General features: G+C 44.0%; 1 protein-coding gene across 1 annotated transcript in view; it reads left to right on the top strand.

The window, feature by feature from the left end:
* The first annotated feature begins 2,086 nt into the window (after positions 1–2,086).
* EXOSC7 (exosome component 7) overlaps positions 2,087–11,337 on the top strand; it is a 25,672-nt gene continuing 16,421 nt past the window's right edge. Inside the window, exons 1-3 of the mRNA XM_010566953.1 lie at positions 2,087–2,194; positions 3,239–3,340; positions 4,034–4,128. Of these exons, the coding sequence (XP_010565255.1) occupies positions 2,138–2,194; positions 3,239–3,340; positions 4,034–4,128 (254 nt within the window). The 5' untranslated portion in view covers positions 2,087–2,137. The remainder of the gene's footprint in view (positions 2,195–3,238; positions 3,341–4,033; positions 4,129–11,337) is intronic.

Raw genomic sequence — 11,337 nt, 5'->3', positions numbered from 1 at the left:
CTCGGCCCAGCCGCCGGGCCCCGCGTAGCCGGGGCGTGCCTGTGCCTAGTGCGCATTGACGTTCTCGGGCGAGGGAGGGGGGGTGCGGAAATGCGGGTTTTGTGAGGAAAAAAAATTACCTTTTTTTTTTTTAAACATGGGGAAGAGGCTGCGTGCCTCCGTGCCCCAGACGAGTTCGGGTATTTTTGGTGTGCAGGTATCCAAAATCCGACGGCATGCAGGAGAACGGAGCGTATCGCTGCAGGTGTCGCTGGCAGAGGGAGCAGCAGCAAAGTTCGCTTGACACTCTTCGTCTCCGGCCGCTGCTTCCAGCGCTGAAGGCCTCGCCAGGCATTAATCATGCGGTGCGAATTTTTGCATTCCAGGTGGTTCCCTCGGGCTGGTTTTATTTCAGCCAACGCGTGTCATCCGTTTGCCGTAACGAGGTTAGAGGAAAAGACATTGCTTTGTCCTTGTTAAAAAAAAACAAAACAAAACCCAACACACAACCACAACTGGCATCCTTTTTGTCTGATAAGCTTCACAGTTGCCTCGCATGGAGAATTTGAATGCCCTAGGAAGCGTTCTTCAGAGCGAGGGGCATGCCTTCCGCCATCCCGGAGGAAAAACGAGCCAGACCCGGGCTTCTCCAGCCTGTGGAAAACTGCTGTCTGTATGTAAACAGGATTTGCTAGCTGAGCCCCTGGACTGTGCAAGAGTTCGGCTCACGTTAGGTAGACCCCAGGCTGGGATGGCAGAGGGGGGAAAATAGAGGGGAAAAAAATTTTAAAAATAATTAAAAAAAAAAAAAAAAAAAAAAAAAATCGCTCTTTCCTTGCAGCTGGAGCCTTTAGCTGCTGTGGGTTAAGCCCTGAGACAGGCAGGACCAGGAGCCAGAATATCATCTCCCCATGCTCTCAGTGGGAATCATAGGATGCCCCTGCATTAACCCTTTTTTTTTTTTTCCTATCAGGAATTCACTTCTACAAGGGAGTTTCTGATCTCTCCTTGCTACGTGGAATGTGAGGACACAAGAACCGCGCTGCAGGGTCAGATGAAGGGTACATCTGTGCTGGACGGCAGCCCTGGCAGATGCCATTTAGGGAGAACATATAAACCAGGCCCCTTTTCTGCATGGGCACTGCCTTTGCCTGGCACTCCCCTGGCCCAGGACGGTAGCCTGGCCCTGCTCACCTCCTCCGAGTGAGCTACCCAAACCTCAGCTCCCAGCTCAGTCAGGCTCCACCACTGGCTCTCCCTGCTGAGAAGCAGTTCACCAGGTGAACTCTGGCAGTGTGCTGTGGAACCCTCATAAACCATGGGTCAATCTCACCCAAGCAAGCATCAGCGTGAAGCCAGACGGCAACTTTTAAAATAATTTGAAAATTATACACAGGAGCTGTGCAAAAAAAGTGTGAAACTTACAGTATGAACCACTCGTTATGAAACTTTTCTTTAAGGCTGTCAAAAAAAACCCTTAATTACTGCTTTAATATATAGCATGAGTTTTTAATTACATTTCCCATGCTACTTTCCCAGGGATATCTGGCACAGGACCAACAGCACTCTCCTAATGAGAGCATTGGGGTGTCTTCTCTGCTCCTGCACCAACCTGCCCCGTGAACTGCACTTCGCTCGGACCTTTCCCTGAGGTAAAAAAACCTCTGCCTTTCCTCATTTTTCTTCCTCATCACTGCGCGAGCCCTTCCCGATCACTGAGGTATTTCCACAGCCTCCTTCAGGAGCTTTTACCTTGGCGCAGGGCAGGCAGAGAGCCGGGCACTGCCCCTTTGGTCTACCAGGAGCGTCAGCTTCTTGGAGGAGACGTTTTTCGGGACGTGGGGCGCTCCGCGGGCACTTGGAGCGCCGCGCCTGCTCCCTGTGAAAGCTTTCCGCGGGGAGTTTAACTGCTGTCACATCCCACTTGGCCTGTGAGAAGGGGGAGACCCCGACATCCACTACTCGCTCGGCGAGCGGAACGGCGGCTGAGGCCACCCGGGGGCTTTCCCGCCTCGAGCGCGTGCGTGCGGGGCAGTGCGCAGGCGCGGGCTCCGCCCTTCCTTCCCCGCTGTAGCGGCGGCCGTTGCCAGTAGCGGCGGCGCGAGGGGCGCCGGAAGCGGAATTGCGGGAGCGCGGCGCACGTCCGCTGGTGGGAGTCATGGCGTCCGTGGTGCTGAGCGAGGCGGAGAAGCTCTACATCGTACATGGCATCCAGGTAGTCGACGGCGGCGCCGGGCGCCTTGCGTGAGGTCCCGCTAGCCTGGGGCGGCGTGGAGGCGGCAACCTCCGCCCCGGGGAGCGGGAAGTCATTCGGGCCAGCTCGGACGGGCCTGGCCGTGCTTGCGGCCGGTGGTAGCGTTGCCCTGCGAGACGTGGGGCAGGGCCCATCCCCGCCCCTCCGGGCTGGCGCCCTGTGTGTGGGAACAGGTTACAGTGTAGGTTGGGGAGGAGGGAGGGAGCTTTCCGTTACATGGTGTCTCGGGGCGAAACCTCCGAGGTAATAATCATCCAAGCACACTGAGAACGGAGCATCAGAAGAGAAAGCAGGCTGGCAACAGGACGTGGGTGTGTTTTTTCATTGCTTGACCTCTTCTTTCCCCCTCTTCCCTTGCCCTTTCTCAAGTTTTTGCCGTTGCATAGAGTTTCAGCCTGTTACTAAGCTCAGGAAGGGTGAGTGGACCGAGGAGGAGGAGTGAAGGACATGTGGGGAGAAATGCCAAAGATAAAAGGACTGTACTTTCTGCAGAGTACAGAAACTATCTTACTGCAGAGAACTCTACCTTTATGGGGATGAGCTGTATGGTATCTGAGGGTGCATAATATCTGGTTTTGAAATACAAACAGACGAAAGCATTTGGGAAGCTGGTGGGTTATTTTTGTCTGCTGGGTCGTAATTACATATATAAAAGCATAGAACTTGAGTATCCCAAGAAAGACCTGTGTTTTCAAGCCAAGACCTTTACACTTTTGCAGTCTGAAGCTCTCTTTTGGAATTGAAGGGACTTAGTGTAGCAGTTCATGTCTGTCTGCAGAGAGCTAGTTGTAAGCTCTAGGTAAATGAGAAGTAAATGGAAAAGCACAGTTGGTTCTGTTGTACTCTTAAGTGAACGTGATGAAACTATGAGCTGTTGGGTTTTTATCCTTTTTACTGCTGTGTTTGGCATAGGAAAAGGAAACTTTAACATCACATATTTTTTTTTCTTTTTTTACTTTTCGTTACTGATTCCCTTAAGCACAATATATTGATTTTCATACTTAGGAGGACCTTCGTGTAGATGGTCGTGGCTGTGAAGACTACAGATGTGCAGAAGTAGAAACAGATGTTGTATCAAACACAAGTGGATCTGCAAGAGTAAAGCTGGTAGGTAAATTTCTTAGGGATTGTGTACTTTGCTGATGAAATTTCTGGTTTATGTGACTGGTTTTAAGATAAGCTGAGGCTATTTGTAGATGGATTTGTGTGTGTGTAATAACACATTTGTGTGTGTGTGTATAGCACTAACTGAAACTATGCATTAAGGAAATAATGACAGGATGTATAATTCATTCAGGCTGGCTTAACCTGCTTGATCTAGATGTACTGTGAAGTACCTGGACAGCCTTCAATCTGAACTAATCTAACATTTAATATTGGAAACTGAAATTGCTGTTGTGCTTAATACCTGGAAAAAATAATTCTATTCCTTTAGAGTGAGGCGAAACTACTTCTGGCATGTGTTGACTGTGAAGAAGATAAATATACTGTGCAATATTATAAAGGTTCTGTAGAAATAGCTGTTTCCAGAACCAGCATGATAGAAGTAGTCATTAAAAGTGTCTTTTTAACCTAGAGAAAGCTAATATGAATGGTAATTATCTGAAGAATCTTCTTGGGTTTAACATTGTCCTTCTAAAGCCTTTCCTTTTTTTAAAAAAAACCCTAAGGTTTAGTTTAAGTTCACTCTGATAGAATGAAACTGAAAGGTAGAAATGTCAGCTTACTGTAGGCATTTGAACTAAACGAGTAGTTCTGTGACTGTAATTCCAGTTGTGCAATATGTTTTTGTTTTCACAGGGACACACTGATATCTTGGTAGGTGTAAAAGCTGAAATGGGGACACCGAAGTTAGAGAAACCAGATGAAGGTTACCTGGAATTCTTTGTTGACTGGTTAGTATACTAGAAGAGAAGGAAATAGAAGTAATGTTTGGAATAAATGACTAATCAGATCTCACCATTCTTCTGAACTTTATACCTTCATTCCGCTAATCTCCTGTAAGGGTCTGAGTAATAGAAACAAGTTATTTTACTGTTTCAATAGTGGTGAATGTTCAGAAACTTTCTGCTGTTTGTGCAGACCCAAAATAAGTAAAACGACAGGAGTTAAAGAATGCAAACACATTAAATAAAACAATCCCAAATTATGTAGTATCACTGCAGCTAGAGGAGAGTAATGGTTCAATTACACATGCATTTAACATGACTTCATGACTACAATGTCAGTTGTCTTTTTTTACAATGATAAAATAGAGAAAATCTCTTTCAAAAATTAAGTATTCTGGAAGAAAGGAATTGACTGATACAGACTGTACTTTAACTGTACTTAAAGATTTGCTTACTTTCCCTGTGAAAGCAGTGGAAAATGTTTGAAGTGTGTTTTGTACAAATCTGTTTAAAAAAAGAAAAATCCTTGCTGCAAACTTCAGATGCAAAAATTAATTAGAAAATTTAGTTATATTTGTCAGTGAATCAGTATTTCATTAACTAAAATGGTATTTGTTTTTAATCTGTCGTGGTTTAACCCCAGCCAGCAACTAAGCACCACGCAGCCGCTCACTCACTCCCCCCCCATCCAGTGGGATGGGGGAGAAAATCGGGAAAAGAAGTAAAACTCGTGGGTTGAGATAAGAACAGTTTAATAGAACAGAAAAGAAGAAACTAATAATGATAACACTAATAAAATGACAACAGTAGTAATAAAAGGATTGAAATGTACAAATGATGCGCAGGGCAATTGCTCACCACCCACCGACCGACACCCAGCCAGTCCCCGAGCGGCAATTCCCTGCCCCCCAATTCCCAGTTCCTAAACTAGATGGGATGTCACATGGTATGGAATACACTGTTGGCCAGTTTGGGTCAGGTGCCCTGGCTGGGCATGAGAAGCTGAAAAATCCTTGACTCTAGTCTAAACACTACTGAGCAACAACTGAAAACATCAGTGTTATCAACATTCTTCACATACTGAACTCAAAACATAGCACTGTACCAGCTACTAGGAAGACAGTTAACTCTATCCCAGCTGAAACCAGGACATAATCATATTCCTGGCTTTGTGCTACAAATGGACTATTGTTTAGCCTTACAGTCTTTGTAGTGCTTGAATTATGAAGGAAGCTGGAAGAAAACCGAGAGCTCTTTTTTTCAGGTTGCTCTGAGCTAGCATAGTGACATCTCAGTGTTATTCCAGACTGTCTGCTGTCTGAAACCACAGTACCCCTGTCTTGCAGACTTTCTAAAACTGTTCTTTATGAAATAACATGCTTTTGGAACCTCTTATAAAAGCCTTGGCACTGTCATGTTAGCTGTTTTGCAAGTGACCTTTATTTTTATTAAAAACAAAAAAAGTTGCTACTCTCACATTAAACCAATATACCATTAGTAAAGCTAAGGTATGAGAGCTACTAAATAAGTGTCTATCTGATAATCTTTCTGACCTAACTGACTAAATCTGCCTTAATGTTTGTATCTGTCTTGCATTATGCAGCCTTATCTAAGACTGCCTCTATACATCACGATGTACTAGTTAACTGTGGAAACTTACAGTTTGTAGACGGAAGGACTCACCTATGAAATAATGGTTTGTCTATGATTACTGTTCAAAAAATGTCAGTCAGGAAGATGATCTTGTCAAATGGGGTCCTGCCATTAGAGGGGATCTGAGCTTGACTGCTTTATAAAACTCGTGTATGAAATACCCTAAATAGTACCCACTTGGTTCTGGTGGCTTCTATATGAAGAAATTCCACTGACAGCATGGACATTTCTTTACCAAAACAAGTGAGGATGTTGCAATTCTTGACACTTTTTTCATACGTACATAAATGTTAGAAAAACTTCAACTCATTAGTGTTAGGTTGTATTTTCTGTTAATCTCTGCTTCATAAAGAAGATGGAAGGGAGATATGCAGCAATATTGTGCAAGGTGGATCTTGTCAGTTCTAGAAATAGGTAATCCTTACTTTCTGTGACAACACAGACCAAAAGCCTAACTTTTAGAGAAGGGTCGTCACTTCTCACATGCTTGTGCCGCCAGGGACAGGCGACCTCTCGCCTCCAGAAAGATCCAAAAAACAAAATAAGCGGAGGCAGCTTGTTCTCTGTAAAGGGAAATGAGATACTGTCAGTATTCTCATGCTTTTCCAGTCTGCCACTGGGTGGTAGTAACTGAGCATAGCTGGATACACTGCACCTCCTGGTGAATTTCCTGTATGTTCCATTTGGCCTTTATATTGTTGAAACTAATAATAAAAACTCAGGCTGCAGTGTTTGCTATCTTAAAATGCTTATTTCTTGAAACCTTCATGGCTTCTTTTACTGCTGAAAATAATAACTTGCTGGATCATGTATATAATGCTCTGCCCCAAAATTTCATTTCTCTTCATTCTGCTCAGAGTCCTTAACCTAAAATCTGAGAAGCGCATTTAGTCCCATTTTGAGGCAGACTTCAATGCAAGGCTCTGGAAGAGATGATTTTTGGGGCACTGATTTGTGATACTAGAAATTAATTATCATAGACCAAGTCCATGTCCTATGTAATGTCCTTACTGCCCATCAGCACTGGAGAAGACGGTTGTCCTGGCCACTGATGTTGAAAGACTGCTGTGTCTGCTTTTCTCATGTTTGAGTTTTGGGGCTGTTATAATACTGACTTGTTGGGGGGGGGGGGGGGGTGTGTTTTTTGACTGAAGCAAAGATTTATCATTTTCAGAGTGTAAGAAATAAATAAATAAAAAAACCAACCAGACATCCGAATTCCTTGAATGCATTAGGTTTTGTTTGTGGAATTAGGGAAGCAAGGAATAGATTTGCCCAAGTCTGGCCATCTGTTCCTCCACTTTGAAGGCCAGACATGCTTTTTTTCCAGCTGGGAGAGTGGGCCTATTTTTGACGCCTGCATAGGAATCTGGATCAGATAGGATCTTACATTTTATAGATGGAAAGCGGTTCTCCAAATTACGAGAGATGACAGTATTGCAAAACAGCCACATCAGCATGCTCTTAGGTGATCCTCAGATATTGTTCCATTGTGTTTTGTGGGGAAAATGTTAACTTAAAACAAATTTCAGTGCAGTCACTGAAAGTATCACTTGAATGGTGGCTGCAGGAAAGGAACTTTTCCTCCCCTTCTCTCTCCTACCATAACCCATTATCGTGGCAACTCTTCTTTGCAGAGGCAAGAGGCAAACTCAGTAGTTTTGAAAGAATGAAATGCCTTTTACATTTTTTTAGGGTACTTCTGCCGTTAAAGATGTATTGTCTGTACTGGATGGGATCGAGCTCAGTTTTCAGAGAGAAACGCTATCTGATGCTTGAGCAAAACTGTTTCGAACTCTGTAAACAGATGTTCTTTTGAATGGCAAGTGTGGTAACAGTGCCTGACCAGGCAAAGACCTGAATCAGTAAATTCGTGTTGGTAGAGTTACCAGTTTGACTAGACTAAATTCAAACCCTTGTTAGCCCAATTCTTTATAGGGTCATGAACTTGAATATCATCATAATTATATTAACACAGTCAGACAGCATCTGGACCTGAATGCCGGTCTATCTATTTCTGGGACTGCCTTGGCAGTCCTGACGTGTCATAAACCTGTTGTCTCCTGGCTGCTTTCCGGAAGAGTGGAATATTAGTGAGGTGGTTAACTTAGTGCTGATTCTAAAGCAGTGAATCTGCCTTCTTGTTTTAAATGATTGTGTGTTTCCTTTGGTGCAAGAATAGAAATCTGGTATTGGTTGCTTGAAGTTAATACAGCTTTAAGTGAAGAATATCTCATGTGTAATGAAGTCCTTGTATATAAGGAAAATAGCTGTAAGCTTTTGTTCAATTAACTATTTTATGTCTGTTATGCTATAATCTACAATGTAATTCTATTAATGGCTTGAGCAATGGATGGGAAGTACTTAACTACTGTGAGAGAAAAGTTTTGGCTGGTAACAGCAAGGGTTTTGAAATTAAGTAGAAATCTGTGGTAGAAGCATCATTATGCTTTAGGAGGAGTCTTGATCGTTAGGCAATCTGATGCTGAAATGGTTTTGAAAGTCTTTAAAATTCCTTTCTGTTTGGGAGTAGAAATTCTGTGCTGTGCCTGGCCACTACTAAGTTCTTTCTGTGCTTCAAAAAACAGGGGGTTTGGCATTTTCTCTTGCTAGTGCCGGACAACCCCTTTTCAGACTTTACCAGTGCAAATTACTGCAGTAGTCTGTGAGCATTAGGTGGCAGTATTTACCATATAGTTATTATAATAGTACCATGCCTTACTTCTTTATTTCACTTTAATTGTAAGGAACTGAAGTGTTAAAATAATAATGGAATTAAGGTGCAGTGAAACTTGCAATGATATCTCAGTTGAGTCTTGTGTTCTTCCTACTCGCTGTCAAAGAAAGTGTCCATTTATAATTTAAAATATGACACTTGATAAAACTTGTGTTTAGAAATCATAATGAGGTATAGATTGAGGTTCGTATAACTCTTTTCAACTTACCATAAGAATCGTAGTGCTTGGGTAACTGCACTTTAAACAGAATGGTTTAAACAGAATGATCTAGTTAACTTGCGCAAAAGCTACTTCCATGGATGAGTGCTTGTGTAATACAACCTGAAGACCTGGCTCAGCATATTTCCAGAATTAAGTTATATTTAGATATGGTCCTATCTTATAAAATTGGTGTCTAATATTAATGCAACTGTGAATAATATTGTGTGTCACACTTGCAGTGCTTATTCATATAGCAAACATAGTCTGGAAGCATAGGTCAGTGCTTGATTGGTAGTAATTAATTTTTTTTTTTTGAAGATGTATAGTGCTGTCTGTTTATAGTAGCAGCAAATAACTTCTATAAAATCCAGTAGGTCTTCCTGGCATTCTGAGTTTTCATCAGTTCTGCAAAAGAACAAGTTGGGAGAATTACTGTGAGGTAATTCCTATAGGTAAGAATAATAATAGGTAATTATATGTGAGCTTATAGACTCTGCAGTCTTGTTGATAGAGCTGACTTGATGGTTTAAGTCATGCCTAGATAATGTGGATCTTTAGTTGTTGGTTTTTTAAAGTTGAAGGGATTATATTCCAAGACACTGTTTTCTGCTGTATGTTTATATTCCTGTGGTGTGCCTGTTGGAAGAGCTAAGATTTTGTATCATCATATAAACACAAAACATACATGAGTCTTTGGCACTGGAAGATGCCCAGCCAGGAGAATACAAGGCTTTGCTGTTGTAGATTTTGAACACACTGAATTGAAATCACTACTGTGGAACCACCTCCTTTCCTGTGCTCTGCAATGAGAAATTAATTTGGGGAAGGTGTGACTAAGTTCTTTAAAAACAAGATCTGCAATGTGTGCTACAGTTCCACTGCTTGAGAATGCTCTTGCCCTTGCTATAAACCAGAGGTTGGGTTCAGAATATTTGTTTATTATTTTGCTGTATATGCATCTCCGGACATTTCTGCTCTATTTCATTGTGACTTGGAGGCAGGGGTGTTCTGGCGGGGGGGGGGTGGGGGGGGTGGGGTTTTTTTTTTTTTTTTTTTTGTAGGCCTGTTTTCCTTTATTGTTATAATTTTGTTCTTGGCTGTGTACAAGGCCCCAGCACCCAAGGACATTTCTCACATGACTGGTCATAAACAAAGTTTGTTATGTTGGAATCAGGGAGTGAAGACCACACACTTCTGTCAGATCCCTTCTGGAAAAAATGTTCTTTAGTTGCTGCTCTCCATAAGCTGCAGTTGCTGAAAATAATCATAGAATCATTTAGGTTGGAAAAGACCTTCAGGATCATCGAGTCCAACCATCAACCATGCCCACTAAAGCATGTTTTGGAGTACCTTGTGTACATGCTTTTTGAATACCTCCAGGGATGGTGACTCAGCCACTTCCCTGGGCAGCCCATTCCAATGTTTGACAACCTTCTCAGTAAAAAAAATTTTCCTAATATCTGACCTAAATCTCCCTTGCCTCAACTTGAGGCCATTTCCTCTTGTCCTATCTCCAGCCACCTGACAGAAGAGACCATCACCCACCTCACTACAACCTCCTTTCAGGTAGTTGTAGAGAGCGATAAGGTCTCCCCTCAGCCTCCTCTTCTCTAGACTAAACAGCCCCAGTTCCCTCAGCCGCTCCTCATAAGACTTGTGCTCCAGGCCCCTCACCAACTTGGTTGCCCTTCTCTGGACACGCTCCAGCAACTCAATGTCTTTCCTGTAGTGAGGGGCCCAAAACTGAACACAGCACTCGAGGTGCGGCCTCACCAGTGCCAAGTACAGGGGAGCAACCACCTCCCTGCTCCTGCTGGCCACACTATTTCTGATACTGGCTAAGATGCCATTGGCCTTCTTGGCCACCTGGGCACACTGCTGGCTCATATTCAGCCAGCTGTCAACCAGCACCCCCAGGTCTTTCTCTGCCGGGCAGCTTTCCAGCCACTCTTCCCCAAGCCTGTAGCGCTGCATGGGGTTGCTGTGACTGAAGTGCGGGGCCTGGCACTTGGTCTTGTTGAACTTCACACAATTGGCCTCGGCCCATTGATCCAGCCTGTCCAGATCTCTCTGTAGAGCCTTCCTACCCTCAAGCAGATCGACCCTGCCTCCCAACTTGGTGTTGTCTGCAGACTTGCTGAGGGTGCACTCGATCCCCTCATCCAAATCACTGATAAAGATATTAAACAGAACCGGCCCCAACACCGAGCCCTGGGGAACACCACTTGTGACCCACCACCAACTGGATTTCACCCCATTCACCACAACCCTCTGGGCTTGTCCATCCAGCCAATTTTTTACCCAGCGAAGAGTACACTCGTCCAAGCCATGAGATGCCAGCTTCTCAAGGAGTATGCCATGAGAGACAGTGTCAAAGGCCTTGCTGAAGTCGAGGTAGATAACATCCACAGCCTTTCCCTCATCCACTGAGTGGGTCACCTGGTCATAGAAGGAGATCAGGTTGGTCAAGCAGGACCTGCCTTTCGTAAACCCATGCTGACTGGGCCCAATCCCCTGCTTGTCCTGGACTTGCCATGTGAGCGCTCTCAAGACAAACTGTTCCATAATCTTCCTTGGTACCGAGGTCAGGCTGACAGGCCCGTAGTTCCCCAGATCCTCCCTC

Source organism: Haliaeetus leucocephalus, unplaced genomic scaffold (assembly GCF_000737465.1).
Source record: "Haliaeetus leucocephalus isolate CR32 unplaced genomic scaffold, Haliaeetus_leucocephalus-4.0 Scaffold222, whole genome shotgun sequence".
Lineage (NCBI taxonomy): Eukaryota > Metazoa > Chordata > Aves > Accipitriformes > Accipitridae > Haliaeetus > Haliaeetus leucocephalus.
This window is presented reverse-complemented; position numbering and strand designations above follow the sequence as displayed.